This window comes from Bos taurus, chromosome 1, assembly GCF_002263795.3.
Source record: "Bos taurus isolate L1 Dominette 01449 registration number 42190680 breed Hereford chromosome 1, ARS-UCD2.0, whole genome shotgun sequence".
Taxonomy (NCBI): Eukaryota; Metazoa; Chordata; class Mammalia; order Artiodactyla; family Bovidae; genus Bos; species Bos taurus.
Window position 1 is genome coordinate 58,465,342 of NC_037328.1, and position 18,487 is coordinate 58,483,828.

An 18,487-nucleotide genomic window follows, 5' to 3' on the forward strand; every position below is an offset into this window, starting at 1 on the left:
ATGAGAATGGAAAGCAGTTTATGTTTGTTTTGCCCACAGCTTGGAGTATTGCATTTTAAGTAATAAATAAATCTCCTCCTAGTATTAAGTTTGTTATTCCACATTTCCACTGCAAATGTGATTCAGTTTCTGTTGGTAAAACTACTCACTGATTTGTAATCTTTAGTGCCATGAAAATTCACTTTTCCATGTCTTTTTATAAACCTCATGTTGTAGTCTTTTTGATGTTCTAATCACAATAGAGGTGATGGTGCTTTGGGGTGTTAATACAAGTGAAGATTATCAGTCACTGGGCCGCTTATTTCTCCCTAGTAAACTTCTACTGCTTAGAACTTGGTGTTTGAGCTTGAATTTTTAGCACATAATATATTTCACTATTTTCAATCTCTTGACCATTCAGAGAAACAATTTTTCACCTTGATGATCATAAAGCCTTTAAGGAAGACAGACTGTACGTAGGAACTTTTAGGGAAAAGGCAAAGAACACTCTCAGAAGAGTTTAGGTGAAAATATTTTTCTGAAATTTGTCGACACTTTAGTTCTCTGTGGTATCTCAGTGTGGGCCTCCCGGGCGGCACTAGTGGTAAAGACCGTGCCTGCCGATGAAGGAGACACAGAGATGTGGGTTAGATCCCTGGGTCGGGAAGATCCCCTGGAGGAGGGCATGACAAGCCACTCCAGTATTCTTGCCTAGAGAATCCCATGGACAGAGGGGCCTGGTGGGCTACAGTCCATGGGGTCACAGAGTCGGACATAATTGGAGTGACTTAGCCCACATTTCTATGCTTCTTAATTATTCTTATAGATACAGAGGTAAATATTGATAAAAGAAATAAATTTCCATTGTTCTAATATAAGTTAAATATTAATTCCCTAATAGTTTCTACTTGAATATTACCTAATTCATAGTTCTAATTAATTGTATCTGAAGGCTAAATATTGAAATAGACTTACTCCATTGAGGCCTGCGCAGGTCCCAACCTGTCTGTGGTTTGGGGTTGCTATCTGCCTCATAGAGCAAAGTAGAGGCTTTGTCTTCTGGGAAGACAAAAGTCGTCTTCTCCTGAAAAGACCTCTTACACAGTTAGCATTGGCATCTTCCAGGAATAGGAGGGCAGGAATTGAGACCTTAGGAGTCTGGTAGGGAGAGGCAGAGATAGAAAAGTTGAGCTTCTAGGGAGATGACATTGGTTGTAACTAGAAAGTTCAGAGTAGGGTATTGTTACCTCCAGAACTCGTCACTGTTAACTCTGTCTGGCTTCGTGACAGTAATAAAAATGGATTCCTTAATAAAATAATAATACAGTTTAAAAAAAAAAAACCACCATAGACTTATTCCTATACATACCTGAAAACATCCAAACTTACCCTCCTGCCAGAAAAGTAACTTTTGCTTGCTGGGCAACATGATCCAAAATAATAAGTGCAAAATCTAATATAGATTTATAAGAAATAGGAATTCTTAATGAGGCTTTCACCCAGCGGTCATGACTGATTATAAATATCCTGTTTGTTGTTCTGCTCTGTCTGACTCTTTGTAACCCCATGAACTATAGCTTGCCAGGCTCCTCCGTCCATGGGATTCTCCAGGCAAAATACTGGAGTGTGTTGCCAACCTACTCCAAGGGCTCTTCCTGACCCAGGGATCAAACCCGCATCTCTCGCGTCTTTTTCCGCATTGCAGGCGGATACTTTTACCACTGCACCACCTGGGGATCCCAAATGCAAATGGAGTTTTTCTAGGTAGATCTGTCCCAGAAGAGTTTCAAGAACCACTGGTATAAAGTTAGAAACTAAAGTTGTTGTTTTATGTGATATTTCTCAGAAGAATCGTGAAAACAGAGCGTGCTGATGATTGTTAGTTTTAGTCTTTTATTATTATTTTTTCCAATACCCACCATTCCTTGTATTATAGCAACCTAGACTGATGAAAACTTGCCTCAGTGCTACTAGTTAAGAGTTCAATGTATATTTGTCATATAGAACTTCAAAATGAAAATAGTATTCATGTGTATCATGTAAACAAGTAATCTTAGCCTAAAGCCTAACAAAATTTTATTCTGTTTATCCCATCTATGCATATGCTAAAAAATGTGTCTTTTTGATTAACAAAACAAAAAGAAATGGAAGAAAATATTTGTAGTGATGTAACTATCAGAGGGTTAATCTACAAAATACACAAACAGCTAATGTAACTTAATATAGAAAAACCAAAACAATCCAATCAGAAAAATGGGCAGAAAACCTAAATAGACATCTTACCAAAGAAGACATACAAATGGCCAACAGGTACATGAAAAGATGTTCAGTATCACTAATTATTAGAGAAATGCAAATCAAAACCACAGTGGGGTATCTTCTCACAGCAGTCAGAATGGCTGCCGTGAAAAAGTCTGCAAATTATAAATGCTGAAGAGGGTGTGGAGAAAAGAGAACCCTCCTACACTGTTGGTGGGAATGTAAATTGGTGTAACTACTATGGAAAACAGTACAAGTTTCCTTAAAAATAAAAAATAGAGCTACATATGATTCAGCAGTCCCATTCATGACTATATATCCAGAAAAGAGGAAAACTGTAATTTAAAAAGATACATGTACCCCAGTGTTCATAGCATAACTATTTATAGCAGCCAAAAACCAGAAGCAACCTAAGTGTCCATCAGCAGATGATCAACTTAAGAGGATGTGGTGTATATACACAAAGGAATGTTATTCAGCCATATAAAGAATGAAATATTGCCCTTTGCAGCAACATGGGTGAACCTAGAGAATGTTAGAAGAAAATCAGACAAAGATAAATATTGTGTGATATCCCTTATATGTGGAATCTAAAAAATAATACAAATAAATCTGTATATGAAGTAGAAACAGACACTCATAGAAAACAAATTTATGGTCATCAGTGGGGAGAGGGAGGGAGGGACAAATCAGGAGTATGAGATTAACAAATGCAAACTACTGTACATAAAATAGATAAGCAACAGTGATTTACTGTACAGCACATGGAATTATACTCAATGTATAATAATCTATAGAAAATCTGAAAAAATTATGTATATATCTGAATCGTGTTATATACGTGAAACAAACACAGTGTTTTAAATCAAGTATAATTTTTTTTTAATGTACTTTTTGAGAGACTGTGTGTCCCATAGGAGGTGTTTTATGTTTCCTATAAATATGTGAGAGAAGTGTATTAACAAACTTACTGGGTATTTTAATTCTGTGGAACTGTTCAGAGTCTTGAGTCATTAAAACACTCATCTGCTCCTTTCAGTGGTTACCGCCTGTGACATGGCAGGCGCAGCCATGTACGAGCTGGTGAGAGTGGGCCACAGCGAGTTGGTTGGAGAGATTATCCGATTAGAGGGCGACATGGCTACTATCCAGGTGTATGAAGAAACTTGTATCCTTTTTACTTCAATTTCTGGCCATTTTCTACAAGTCAGAATTTAAAGATTTTTGGCCAAGGTAAAAGCACCACTAGTGATATCAGAAACATGGAATGCTGGTATTTTGAAGAAAGCTGATAGATAGACATTTATTGAAAGGTACTAGAAATTAGTGCTCTTATTTTGAGAAATCAGTATTATCTCCTGAACTTCCATTGCTGTTAATATTTCAGTGCTGTTATTCTTATGCATTACTTCTCTGACTACTTAATTAAGTTTTATTTGGGACAGCTTTTTTGCCATGCAGAAATATATGCTTACAGGACCTCTTCTCTCTATGTCAGTATTGGAGTGCTAATTCTAAACAAAATCACCTGAAATTTTTAATAAAAGTCTTCATAGCTATGAAATCATCACTAATCAAAAGGATTTTTTTCTATTGTTAGATTTATCTTGAATTTAGTCTTTCACATGGTTTAAAGATTTAAAGTAAACAAAGAATGTGTGTTTAGTGAGAACCTGCCCCACTTTTGTCATCCTGTATTTGGCCAGGTTTCAAAACAGACATGCATTCATGCAACCAGTTTGTTAGTTCCACTTACTATATATCCTTCTAGTTTTTTATATGGACCATTATAAATGTGTATTTTTATTTCCTTTTTTTTCCCCAGAAGATAGTATAAGTACTGTTCTACACCTTTTATTCACTTAAAAATATTTGTATTGTGGAAGATGGATAGATATGTGATAAATAAGATGCAGTGTGTATGGTAGATCACTGTAATATTCTTTCAACTTTGCTATAGGCTTGAAATATTTTTATAAACAAATATTGGAAATTAAAGTATATTTTGGAGATCTTTCATTCATAAAAGTACCTGTCCTTTTTTACAGCTACATAGAATTCCAGCATATGAATATACCATCACTTATTAATAAATCTCTTAATGATTGTTAAGTCTTAAAATTTTTTTGGTTGTTTCTCAGTCTTAAGAGTTTAAGTTTTTTTTCTAATTCTAATATCCTTTTTAAGGAACTGATATTCCTCATCAGTATAGTTGAAGCAATGTATTATAGAGAGGCTTTTGAATCTATTTTTAGCCTGTGGGTCCCAAACTGTGCCCAAGGCACTCTGGGCAGCTGCAGCAAACTCATGTGGTGCCCTGGGATGTTTTAAGGATTTGCGGTAAACACAAGAATATTCAACATCTTCTCAGACACCATGAGAACTAGTAGCTTGAGATAATAAACAGTTTCATTATCTGACTGCACTGTATTCTTGTCGATGATGTCATATCTTTGTGAAGCCGAGTTTTTGGCAATTGCTAAGCTAAAAACCAGGTGTCATATGAAAACTAGGTGTCATATGATGTGGATTGGGTATTCAGTCTGATTCCTAGGTTTGGAAATTATAGACTACCCAACAGGCACATAAATCCCCTTTGCAAGAATTGAGATTATTTAAAAATGAAGTTAAAATGTTCTTTTTTCTTTCAATTTTTGTGTCTTTTTGTTTCAATTTATGTGTCTTTTTGTTTCAGAGTGCTACTCACTTGTTAGACACATAAACTTATTAAAATGTTTAAGCATGATTATTTAGTAGATGGAATTATAAAATATATCTTTTGTTGTAGATCTCTATGAAAAAGTTACCGAAACACTCACGATGCTGTGGACTATAAGTTTGAAAATCTCAGGTTTAGCTTCTTATATGTCATTTCGTGTTAAGCTGTGGTACTTCTTTATTTTATATTATCTCCGGTATTTCATAGTGAGTTTTCCTCAACCACCGTTCCCAGCTGGTGTGTCTGTTGGAGACCCTGTACTTCGCACTGGTAAACCCCTCTCAGTTGAGCTTGGTCCAGGCATTATGGGAGCCATTTTTGATGGTATTCAAAGACCTTTGTCGGATATCAGCAGTCAGACTCAAAGTATTTACATTCCCAGAGGAGTAAATGTGTCTGCTCTTAGCAGAGATGTCAAATGGGATTTCACACCTTGCAAAAACCTACGGGTATGTCTTTGTAATCAAAATTTCTAAAGTTGGTGAAAGAATGTGAAAAGAGTGTTTAGTGAACTATTTTGTACTCTTCGTCAAAATAAAAGTGGACCGCAGAAGCATAGTTTACTTGTTTTTTTTTTTTAAGCTCCACAAGAAGGATTATAGAACAAATACGTTATACTGATAAGTAAGGCAAATGAGTTAAATAATGGCAAGGGGCGTTTCCTTGATGTTTATTGAACATTAAATGGCTTGACATTTCTTTGAGTATTAAGCAACAAGTATGTTTGTTCTCTAGGTTGGTAGTCACATCACTGGTGGAGATATTTACGGAATTGTCAATGAGAACTCTCTCATCAAACACAAAATCATGTTGCCTCCACGAAACAGAGGAACTGTCACCTACATCGCTCCACCTGGAAATTACGATACCTCTGTAAGTATCATATAAACTTTAACTCGCATGAGTGGCCCCACTGATACAGTTACCCAGCTGTAGAACTCTCAATAGTTATAGAATTCATATTTAATATGTAAGTTTTAAGTTACTTTCATAATTTAAGATATTTTCCTTTAAAACTTGAGTTTAGGAATACAAAAGGCAAAATATATTGTTTCTTTTTGAAGAGAAACAGCTAGTACAGTATTTTCTTACCTTCTTAACTTATGCTACATTATTTAAACCCCCGATTCTTTTCTCTTTTTTTATTTTGGTCACACCATGGGGTATGGGGGAGCATAGTTCCTTGACCAGAGATGAAACCTGTGCTCCCTGCAGTGGAAACATGGAGTCTTAACCGCTGGACTGCCAGGGAAGTTCCCAAACCCCTGATTCTTTAGGCATAGAAAAGACTTTGATCTAAAAAAAAAAAAAGACTTTGATCTTAATTTTCAGTCTCTATTCACATAATGAATCATAGAATGGATTGTAAGTTCTTACTCTCAGTGAACCATTTAAAACTTAGTCCTTTGCTGTTATTGATAATCACATCATATCAAATACAGTAGATACATGATAATCTTTGTGGGTTTGAAGAATCTTTATTGGGAAGGTCATTGTAGTATACAACTTTTTCCCAATAAGATATGATGATAACAATTTTCTGATCATCTCACATGAATAAGATCTGTGCTCTATGGCATAATAGAGAACAAAAGAATTAAGATTGGGGTTCTGGGCATTCAGCTGTCCTTACTCACTAGCTTAGAGAATCACTAACCCACATGTTAAAGAACAGTCCTAAAGTGGACAATTCAGATTCATGTTTATCAACAAGGTTACAAATTTCTGTAGGTCTTTGGACCTTGAGATCATTTGTGAATAGTTAAAACCATCTCACTATTTACACATGTTAAAAGTTACTCATTATCTTTTTGCTTTTGTAAATAATTTAAAATATTTAACTTTATTAAATATTTTAGGATTCTTAATTAGATTAATATTTTTCATTAAAGCAGTGCAAGAGGATTATAATAAAGTAAAAAAACAAAGAATGGAAAATAAATTATGAAAGTTTTCATTTCTTCCCTCCCTCAGTTCAAGGAATATCTTTTGTATCCTTCAGGAATTTTTCCTGTGTATATTCATGTAATTTATTTAACTGTTTCTCTATTACTTGAAATACTTCTTTCCCCAAAGTTTCTAAACTTTTTTTTTTAATCATTAAAATAGTAATAAGTGTACCTAGTTTAAAAAAAAATCAGAACGGTATATATTTATAATAAAAGATGTAAGTCTCCCTCCCTACTTCCACATACTACCTCTCTAATCCCCCCTAGGAGAAGTCTGGCATTAATTTTTCTTTAGAGGAAGAAATGTTCATAGTATTCTGAAAATTCCACTGTATTTCTATAGGATGTCGTGTTGGAGCTTGAATTTGAAGGTATAAAGGAGAAGTTCAGCATGGTCCAAGTATGGCCTGTACGTCAGGTTCGGCCTGTCACTGAGAAGTTGCCAGCTAATCATCCTCTGTTGACTGGCCAGAGAGTCCTTGATGCCCTTTTTCCGTGAGTTTGAGCTGTGTCCCGTAGTTTGCCCTCATATTTTTATATGTGCTTACTGTTTCACTTCTTTATAGATAAGGTTTTATGTGCTAATCCTAAAATAGGTTTTATCTAGAGAAATATGTTTTATGTTTTTGCCAGTGCTTATTTAGAGTCAGACCATTGAAGAGAATTTATTTTTTCACAGTTGCAAAAGGAAAGCATTATTTCTAAAACTTTCTGAAATTTTCTTGTTATCCTATAATTAGTAGATTGATGTGACTATACATTGATGATTTCTAAAATCACCTGGGTTCTCTGTGCTATATCCAGCAATCTTTCTTAACTTTATAGTCTGCTCTTTGCCATTTTCTTCAGTTGCTTAAAAACCTTTCTCTTTAAGTTTTAGGTATAACCATACTATCCTTTACTTTTAACAAATCACTTCATCTTTTAATTTGCAGAAAAAACTGAAGCAGTGATATTAACTCTTTTAACTTCTGATCACCAACCCCTGTATGTCTCCCTTCAGCTTGCTTACTTTTAAACTTACTCTGTGTTGTTCTATTACTCTCTCATAAGATCTTCAGTACTTTGACTCTTCTTATTTAATCAGCACCTCCTGTTTCTATATCCTTTAGAATCCAGTTTAAATTTAGTAGTCTATCACTTCTATGACTATTTGTCAGTATATTACATTTTCTTGTTTCTTTGTCTTCTGTCTTCTATCATACCCACCTGGTAAAATACCAACTGTGAATCAGTCTGGCTATCTCCTTCTCCCAAATCTACACTCAGGCTGCTGAGAAAAATAAGTGCAGGTTGATATCTCAGCACTGTGGCATAATCCTTCTGCATTTCCCTAATTGTCATTCTTCTGCTCTCCTCAGTGACTATTTCAAACCTCTCCACCTGCCTCAGATCTTCAGCTCTTCTTTCTCCTTTATTCTCACCAAATGGTCATCTCAGATCCTTCACAAAGAACTGAGGGGCCATCAGATTTGGAATTCTGTCAGTTAACACGTGTTCCCATTTATCCTTTGTTCCTCTTCCTTTTTCTGGTGTTTACCCCACCTCATGTCTCCTCAGAGACCTTCCATTAGGTGACCTTCCTTTCTTCTCCCATGTGATGAAAAGAGATCTGCTTTCTACCCTTCTCTTTCTGCCTTCCACTACTTTTCTCCTTATCTTCACAGCCAAACTTCTTGAAAAAAGTTGTCTCCACTTCTCCCACTTTAATTCACTGTACCACTATGGCCATGGTTCCACTCCTCAGTGAATCTACTCTCACTAACATTGTCAGTCACTCCCATATTGATAACTCAATAAATAAGTTAGTATTTTCTTAATTCCTACAACATTTGATGTGGATATTGCATTCTACTCCTTCCTCCTTGAACATCCACCTCCTTTGCTTTTCCGTTTACCTTCTTCTACAGGGAGGTATTGCTTATTCTCCATTGCAGGTTTCTTCGCCTTAATTTTGCTATTTCTTAAGAGTTTTTCTCTTTTCTTTCCTCATTATACATCTTACCCTCTGTGAATGACTTCATCCACTCTCAAGACTTAAATGTTCATCTATATATGTTGATTTCTAAACCTGTATCATCATCTTAATCACCACTCCTTTTCTTGAAACTTTGCTGCCTCTCTCAGTAATTGTACATCCAGTGAATCCCTCTTCTAAAATCTGTGACTTCTCTCAAGGATTGTTTTTACTCTCCCACATCTTATTAATGAACTAGTGCTGTTATTCTGTTCCCTAAATATTTTTTTATCTGCATCTTTCATCCCTACTCCATGACTGTACTTCACATATTCAGTTTTGCCTTCTTTCCGAGTGGTTGTCCATATTAGATAGTGATCCAACTAAAACACATATGTGATCCTGCACTGTTTTGCTTGAAGTGCTCTTTACTGCTCTCAAGACAAACATACAATCCTTAACCCCATACAAAGCCACCTGTGACCTGGCTCCTGCTTACCTTCTAGTATTGTCTCAGCCACTTGCTGTCCAACTGCTTCCTTACAGACCATGCTCCAGGCTTCCCGATGGGCTTTTAAATCCTCAAGCAGGGCTCCCTCTTGCTCCTGAACTTTTGGTTATGCTGTTCCTTCTGCATAGCATGTTATTTCCCTACATATGGCTGATTTCTATTTCCTTTCAGATCTTAGCTTCTGTCAGAAAGACTTTCCTGTCAGAAACCCCACTCCAGCCCAGCGTCAGACTATGTACCCCTTCTGTGTACTCCCACAAACCTTGAATGGGCTCTGTGGTAGCACTTTTCACATTGGATTGTTGAACTTCTAACGTGGGACACACCCAGCCCTGCCTTCCCGCCCTGGCTTAAAGATGATTTGAAAGAAGTATGCAAAGCCATAGGATGAATGGACTTGCCTTTCTAGTTTATCAGAGTCACTGAAAGGCTTCAGTGGGAAAACATTTTAATGCATACTAGTTTCATATGTGGAGAAGGCAATGGCACCCCACTCCAGTACTCTTGCCTGGAGAATTCCATGGATGAAGGGGCCTGGTGGGCTGCAGTCCGTGGGGTTGCTAAGGGTCGGACATGACTGAGCGACTTCACTTTCATGTTTCACTTTTATGCGTTGGAGAAGGAAATGGCAACCCACTCCAGTGTTCTTGCCTGGAGAATCCCAGGGACGGCAGAACCTGGTGGGGTGCTGTCTATGGGGTCGCCCAGAGTCGGACACGACTGAAGTGACTTAGCAGCAGTAGCAGCAGTTTCATATGAGAAAAGTCTGTTATCCTTATTAAGGATTCAGTGTTTGTGTGAATTTTATGATGAAATACACTATTACAAAGGAATTTCCCTTAGCATTATGTCTCATTTCTTCTGTCCAGACCCTCCTACCTGACCCACATACTCGCTCACATACACACATACTTGTGACATTCACTCTCCTCTGCTCTTAAGAGTATGTCCCTCTCTACTCCCACTTTTTAGGGAAAGTTTGAAAGTGGTTGCTAAATTGTTTGTGATCACCAGCCGACTCCACCAGAGTCACCAGTTTACCTACTGGAATGAGAGCTCTGTGAATATAGGAACATGCCTGTCTTCTTCACTGCTGTCTCTTTAGCGTCTCCAAGCATAGTTTGTACTGCCTTGGAAGGACTTCATAGGTACTTATTGAGTAGGTACATTGCCTTAACACCTTAACAAAAGTCTTGCTTATTAACCTCTATAACAAAATAGGAAATTCTTAGGTCTTATTTTTTACCTCAGAAGACAGCCTTCAAAAATGTTTGTATTTTTCTTTTAGCTTTAATTCTTATATTGTCCTTTCATAAACTGCTTTATTTAAGCATTCAGAGTATCTTTAGTACTGTTTTATTTATCTTATTTTCATAGTCCTCTTCTCCAGGTACCTTATGGAACATACTTTCACTTTCCAGCTATTACAGATGATTAATTATTGTAAAAAACATATCCTACTTTAGGTGCAAATAGGGGAACAGTTGTTATATCTCTGTCAGTACCTCAGTCTTTGTAAGTGTATGTACAGATGACAATATTTTAAAGTGCTCTCTTTAACTTGTATTTCTGTGTCACTTTTGTTGTTGTTGTTCAGTCATTGAAGTTGTGTCTGACTCTGTGACCCCAGAGATCGTAGCCTGCCAGGCTCCTCTGTCTGTGGGATTGTTTGCCATTGAATCGCCAGGGTAGCCCCTGTGTCTCTAACCTACTTTGTTTATTGGTGTATATTAGCGAGTAAAGTAATCCTTACTTGTTTGCTTTGTGTAGATGTGTACAGGGAGGAACTACTGCAATCCCTGGGGCCTTTGGCTGTGGGAAGACAGTGATATCACAGTCTCTATCCAAGTATTCCAACAGTGATGTGATCATCTACGTAGGATGTGGTGAGAGAGGAAACGAGATGTCTGAAGTCCTCCGGGACTTCCCAGAGGTCTGTATCTATAAAGCTTCCAATACTGGTCTAGAGAAAATACCACTAATCAGCTTTCATTGGCAATTAATAAAGCTTTGTTTTGGATCTGGAGCAATGCTCTTATTTATCAAAGATATTTTAAGGAATTTTCTAATTATATTTATGATTCAATTTGTATACCGAAGGAAGGGAATTTGAATTTTTCAGTCAAAACTCTTGAAAGTTTCTTTTTGTGGTCTAGTGATTTTCAATTATTGGGAGAAAGATAAAATAGGCAAAATATCTATTGGTGTGAAAGTCATATAGACTTTGAATGGTCTACTAGGTTACTGTAATAATAATATTCCTATTTCCATAAAATAATGGACTTTTTTTATGAAATGGAAATACTGACTGTTTTCTTTACAGCACAGTGGGATAGAGGGAAGAGGTTGGAATGATGGGAAATACTTCTTTGGGAACACAGATGATAAGGGGGATTAAATATAAACAAGTTGTGAAAATGAAACTAAAAATTTCTATTTCGAAACTGGGGGAATCACTAATAGATTGTTTGTCTCTAGCTCACGATGGAAGTCGATGGTAAGGTAGAGTCAATTATGAAGAGAACAGCATTGGTAGCCAATACATCCAATATGCCTGTGGCTGCTAGAGAAGCCTCTATTTATACTGGTGAGTGTATGAATTGGAATGAAAGAGAGTAACATGTGTTCTCTAGTTTAAAGCTAGCACCAAAATATTTTTTTTCCAAAGAACTTTTCATTCTAAAGTATCTTCATACATATAACCATATTCCTAGAACTTTTTTCTTTTTTTTAAATATTGGGCTTCCCGGGTGGCTCAGTGATAAAGAATCCGCCTGCTAAGCAGGAGACTCAGGTTCAATCCTTGGATCAGGCAGATCCCCTGGAGAAGGAAATGGCAATCCACTCCAGTATTCTTGCCCAGGAAATCCCATGGACAGAAGAACCTGGCAGGCTACACAGTCCATAGAGTCAGACATGACTTAGTGATTAAACCACCACCACCACATTGCACTCATCATTATATCTTAAGACTCTGTCCATATAAGACATTGATGTGTGTGTGTGTGTGTGTGTGTGCACGCGCGTGCACTCAGTCATGTCCGACTCTGTGATCCCGTGGAGTGTAGCCCACTAGGCTCCTCTGTCCGTGAAATTTTCTAGGCAAGAATGCTGGAGCGAGTTGCCATATCCTACTTCAGGGATCTTTCTGACCCAGGGATCGAACCCATGGTCTCTTGCATTTCCTGCATTGGCAGGTGGATTCTTTACCACTGTGCTACCTGGGAAGCTCCATAAGAAATTAATAGAACTGCTTTAATCTTTTTAATGACTTTAAAATGAAGTATCTTCTATTTCTGGGTTTTTTTTTTTTTTTTCATATTTTGTCATTGCTCTGTCCCTGGATGTATCTGTATCTCTATAACTTGAATTTTCAGCTTTGAATTATAATACTTTAATTATCAGTATGTTTATGTATTTCCATCTTTGCTCCCATTTTCATCCCAGCTTTTGGTACTTTGAATTCTACATATTCAGGAGTTATAATATTCACATTATGTTCTGTATCCATAGATACAATGTTTGTATTAGCTTTAGACCTAGTAAAATGGAGTCAGTTTCCACTGGCAGCGAGGTCCCTTGACTGTAATTTTTCCATTTGTTTTACAATTGGACAAATTTTGATTTTTGGAAGTTTTTTCGAGAAAGGCTCATGGAAACTATATTCTCTGAATTGTTATTTCTTTGCAAGTTTGGGTTTTTTCTACTGCCTTATAATTTTAACAGTAATTTGACAGAATATAACATTTTTTGGTCAGCATTTCTTGTGCTGAGGAGAGATCTGACACTGGCCTACTTTTTTTCCTTTTTTAAGTGATTTTTCCTTGTACCCAAAGGAATGCTTCTTTAACTTTGATATGTTATAATTTTATTGGAATATATCCCACTATTGATAGTTCTGTTAATTTTTTCCTGAAACATAGTGTACCTTTACAGTCTCTGACTATGTCTTTCACTTTGGAAAAATTTTGAGAATTGTTTCTGGAAATTTTTCTCTTCCATTATGGTTACCTTCAAGTGGAACATATTGCATTTCCTTTATCTGTTTCCATATGTATTGTTTCCTCTCTGCTGCTGCTGCTGCTAAGTTGCTTCAGTCATGTCTGACTCTGTGCGACCCCATAGATGGCAGCCCACCAGGCTCCCCCGCCCCTGGGATTCTCCAGGCAAGAACACTGGAGTGGGTTGCCATTTCCTTCTCCAGTGCATGAAAGTGAAAAGTGAAAGTGAAGTCACTCAGTCGTGTCTGATCTCTAATTCTTATCGTTTAGCCATTTGCTTGTTTTTTTCACAGGATAATCAGTGTTTATCCTTTGTATTGCTTCTGATGAAACTTTTATGTTGTTCTAGTTCTTTGTTGAGTTCTGCTGGCTCATGAAACAACCTTTTTATCTTCCTGTATATTCCTTGAGATTTTTATTTTGTGGTAGGATGCAGTATTAAGATTTTCTTTTATTAGTTAATTGTGATCTCAGTTCTCATTTGTTCCTTGGCAGATTAATTCTTGTACTGTGTTCTTCTTTTTATTCTTTTATTTTTGTTTAGTTCATATGCTGATGTTTATTGTTACTATCACTTATCTTTGCAGGAGATGGGAGGGGATGGTTGTTTCTGTGATCCAAGGTAGCAGGACTTCTTCCTGGTAATCAGTGAAATTTGTTATAGCATAAAATTATATAATTTATTTTACTTCTGTCCTACCAGCAAAATCCACAGCGACAAGGCCACTTACAATGAATTCTTTCTCTTCTACCCAGCTTATTTCACTTTTTACCTACTGAAAAGGGGTATCTTTCTGAATTTTATTTCTCCCCATCCCCCTACTTCCCCTTGAGGCCAAACTGGGTCCATAGAACCCCTGCTGCTAGCCCGGTACCCCTTTTACTGTGTTCCAGACAAAGGACTCTTGATTTTGCTCTTCAGGATGTACTTTCTAATTTGCAGAAGCATAGTCTGAGGCTGTGCAGCCTTAGGTGAATTCTTGGTGTCTTGTTTTTTCATTGTTGTTTGTTTTGTTTTAATCTCTTTTAGTTAGCTTTCCTCATGATTTTGTTTTGAAGCTAAACATGGCCCCTAGTTTTTGACAGTGGAGTTTGTGTTTCTGTATTTCTTGTTCTCCTTGTTTGGTGGTTACTCTTCTGAGAAGGAGAAAGTGACATAATCATCTACTATTTTAAGGCAAGAAGTCTACCTCCTTCTTTTAACTGACTACACAGTATCCCTTTGTATGGATATATCACAATCCATTTAACTGGCATTCCTTTGGTGAACACTTGGATCATTGATAGTTTTTTTGCTCTCACAAACATCACACCATAAAACATCCTTATGCATGTTATTTACACTTTTACATCACTGTTACGTCATATGTTTTATGTGCATGTTTCTTTGTATTTTTGTCAGGTTAAGCTCTTAGAAGTAAAATTGCTGAGAATATAACTGTTAATATAGATTTTAGATTCTAATAGCTCTTCAAAAGGAATAACAGTGGACACAAATTCTGTTTCTTCACATACTCACCAATGCTCATTTTTCCAGTAGTTTTTTATGGTAATTATTATACAGAAAAGTTAAAAGAATACTGCAGTGAGTACCTATGTACCCCACACCTAGATTTGACAGTTGACATTTTGTTCCCTCTGTTTTTATTAGATGACTCTTCATTCTGTATTCCTTACAGGGAGCTAGCATTTGTCCCGAATCTGTTAACCATTTGAAAATTGCCTTCTGTCCATTTTTGTATTGGTTAGTAGTTTATCATACTAATTGGTAAAGCTCTTTGAAATGAGTCTTTCTTCTTTTGTAAGTAGCAGATATTTTCCTAGTTTGCTTATCTTTTGATTTTGTCTGATTCGTAGGCACTAATATCTTTAGGTTTATGAAAGTGGTCTGTCAGACTTCTTTGAGGTTTACTCTTGTGTATCTGTCTCTTTTGTCAAATTTTTTAATATATATATAGATATGCAAGCATTAGTGAATGTCATCATAGAGGCATAGCATGCTTGTACCATCAGATTGAAATACATGATAATTACTGTGTTTTTTTAAGCCTTAATAATGATACTACTTAAAGACTTTGTTCCTTGAACCATATTTTAGAAGCCTTGGAAGTCAGTATTTTTTTATTCTGACAGATGTAATATGATAAATAGTAAAGTTCTGAATTTTCCAGCAGCTATTTTATTTATATAACCCTTTGTTTCTTTAATGGTAAAATAAAGTAATTAAGGCAGTACATTTTGGAATTGTTATGATGTAGCAACTAATATCAGAGAAGACAGTAGCAACCCACTCCAGTACTCTAGCCTGGAAAATCCCATGGACGGAGGAGCCTGGTGGGCTGCAGTCCATGGGGTCGCAAAGAGTTGGACATGACTGAGCGCCTTCACTTTCACTTTTCACTTTCATGCATTGGAGAAGGAAATGGCAACCCACTCCAGTGTTCTTGCCTGGAGAATCCCAGGGACAGGGGAGCCTGGTGGGCTGCTGTCTATGGGGTCGCACAGAGTCGGACATGACTGAAGAGACTTAGCAGCAGCAATAGCAACTAATACACAATTCTCATATCTTGCAGTTGTATAGTACTTTGTATTTTTCAGAGGGCATTTATAGATACCATATCATCTGATGTGTACAGCTAGATGGGGTAAGAGTTATTGCATTTTAACAGATGAAGAAACCACACTGGGAAGTGAGGTTACTTTACTAAGAGTAATGACAGTATGGGAACTAGAACCCAGGACTGCTTTCTGTGTACTGTATCAGCTTCTTCTGACTGGTTACTGAATGTGATTTTACAGGAGAGGACCCAGTCTATGCAGCAGAATGATCTAGATAATATTATTTCTCACATTAATAACATTTACTACTTTTGAAAAATAACCAAACAAGCTAATTAATTGAGGGTATTTTTGGTGCATATGTATGTGAGATACATAGAAAAAAATGCATTGTAAATTAATTTCAGACTTAATTATCTTAACAAAGAATGGGAGAAAAGTCTTTTCCTACTTTTAAAAATGTTTATCAGGGTAGACTAGGCTATGAAAAACCCAAACATAATTGTTGAATATAATAGATGTTTATTTCAGATGATGAGGGCATTCTCTTTTATTCTATCATTTTGGGGTTGGGACCCAGGCTAAAAAGAGCTCTTTCATTTTAACACATACTTTCCATAGATCCTGGGAGTTCTCTCCCTCTCAGTAAGCCAGAAGGAAGAGTAGCATGGAATGATGTGTGTCTTGCCTTCTGAAGAAACACTTGACTCTACATTCCATTAGATAAGGGTCAGTTACTTGCCAAATCTAAATGCAGAGGAGGCTAGACAGTATATTCAGCTGTGTACCCGAAAGAACCACAAACTGAATAGCTAGCAGTCTTAACTTAGGAACTTACTGCTTTAAAGTTTTCTTAAGGGTAAAAAAGTCAGGATTATATATTATAGAATTATAATTTGTAATATTCTTCCCAATGTAGGAATTACACTGTCAGAATATTTCCGTGACATGGGCTATCATGTCAGTATGATGGCTGACTCCACCTCTCGATGGGCTGAGGCTCTTAGAGAAATCTCTGGTCGTTTGGCTGAAATGCCTGCAGGTAACTCTTTATATTGCTTATTGTATAAGCAAGACTGATAGGATTTGGGGGTTGGCTAGAACTTTGCTTTTAAAATTTTCTTTTCATTTTTCAGATAGTGGATATCCTGCATATCTTGGTGCCCGTTTGGCCTCTTTCTATGAGCGAGCCGGCAGAGTGAAGTGTCTTGGAAATCCTGAGAGGGAAGGGAGTGTCAGCATTGTAGGAGCGTAAGGACCCAAACTATTTACTTATTATAAGAAAAAAGTTACTTTATTTTAAAGAGATAATGTTTAGCCCCACTGAGGGAAGTGCTTCTTAACCAAGGTTGTGCTGGAGTCACCCAAGGGGCTCTTTAGAATGCACATGTTTAGGTCATCTCTACTTGCGCTGGTTTCATAGATTTGACTTACCTAGCAACAATTTAGAAAATTATAGACATGTTAAGGTAAGATCCTATCACGATAAAAAAGATATGAAGATTCACTGTCCCCACGTACAGCCATACCTTGTTCTCAGACCTTTTCCTTCCTTCTTGCTTCATCTGTTTTAATTAGAAAAATGAAACAGGTTATGATTAAATGTCTGTCTCGTTTCTCAGACTAGAAGGTTTTAGCGGTTGTCACTCTTAACTTTCAACTTAGTAAACTGGTTTTTATTTAAGGTTTTTATATAAGATTTTCTTTCCAAAGATTGTATTTCTTAAGTTATTTACATTAAAACTGACTTCAAAGAAGTGCTTTTATTTTATTCGTGTATTTTTTAAAATTGCTTTTATATACAAAATTATTTTCCATAAGCGTTTCTAATGACTTTTTCCTGTTTTTAGAGTTTCTCCACCTGGTGGTGACTTTTCTGATCCAGTTACATCTGCTACTCTTGGTATTGTTCAGGTATGTCTTTTCCTAGTGTAGTCAACTTCTGAGCCCTGCCCCACCCCTTAGGCTGTGCTAAGGTTGTCCGCATCATTGTGAAGCATTCAATTTAGTCATTGAAAAGTAGGCAAGGGTCAAGTCACTTTTAGCAACATTCTTACTACTCAAACTCTTTGATGCCATATGTTTTTAGCTCTTTACCTAGAATTTATAATAGACTTAATGTCTAAAGTAGTAATACATCCAAGTAGCAAACTTTTATTAGTGTTAGAGTAATACTACACTCTAACTTTTGAGTTAGACTAACCCTAGGAATAGAAACAAATGGGCCCAAAAGGGCATAATAGCAAAATCGCACAGAAGTTTTTCTCCTTGTGGTTTGGTCCAAGGCAAGTGATCCTATCAGAGGGTGGCTCTTTTCCATTCAGTAGTAAATCAGCACCAGCAATTCACCTTGGCTCCACTTGCCTGGTAATGCTCTGCGTTTGGCTGATACAGGGCAACTGGAGGAGGTTCACCTGCGTTTTGAACTTTGGGTTCAGAACTGATTGCTCAACTTTGTGGCTCATTCTGTTAGCCACACCCAGACGAAACCAAAGCTGGAAAGTGGAAGTGTAGTTTCTGGCTAGGCTGCTGCTTCCCAGGAACATGACATGA

The 18,487-nt window shown here is 36.8% G+C and overlaps 1 protein-coding gene across 4 annotated transcripts in view; it reads left to right on the plus strand.

Moving 5' to 3' along the window:
- The window catches only part of ATP6V1A (ATPase H+ transporting V1 subunit A), a 61,451-nt gene that overhangs the window by 30,748 nt on the left and 12,216 nt on the right, over nucleotides 1–18,487 (plus strand). For all 4 annotated transcript variants that reach the window (XM_059887661.1, XM_059887593.1, XM_015470992.3 and 1 more), the window contains 9 exon segments: nucleotides 3,278–3,406; nucleotides 5,192–5,406; nucleotides 5,693–5,830; nucleotides 7,250–7,401; nucleotides 11,145–11,307; nucleotides 11,853–11,961; nucleotides 16,854–16,976; nucleotides 17,071–17,185; nucleotides 17,785–17,848. In XM_059887661.1, the coding sequence (XP_059743644.1) occupies nucleotides 3,278–3,406; nucleotides 5,192–5,406; nucleotides 5,693–5,830; nucleotides 7,250–7,401; nucleotides 11,145–11,307; nucleotides 11,853–11,961; nucleotides 16,854–16,976; nucleotides 17,071–17,185; nucleotides 17,785–17,848 (1,208 nt within the window).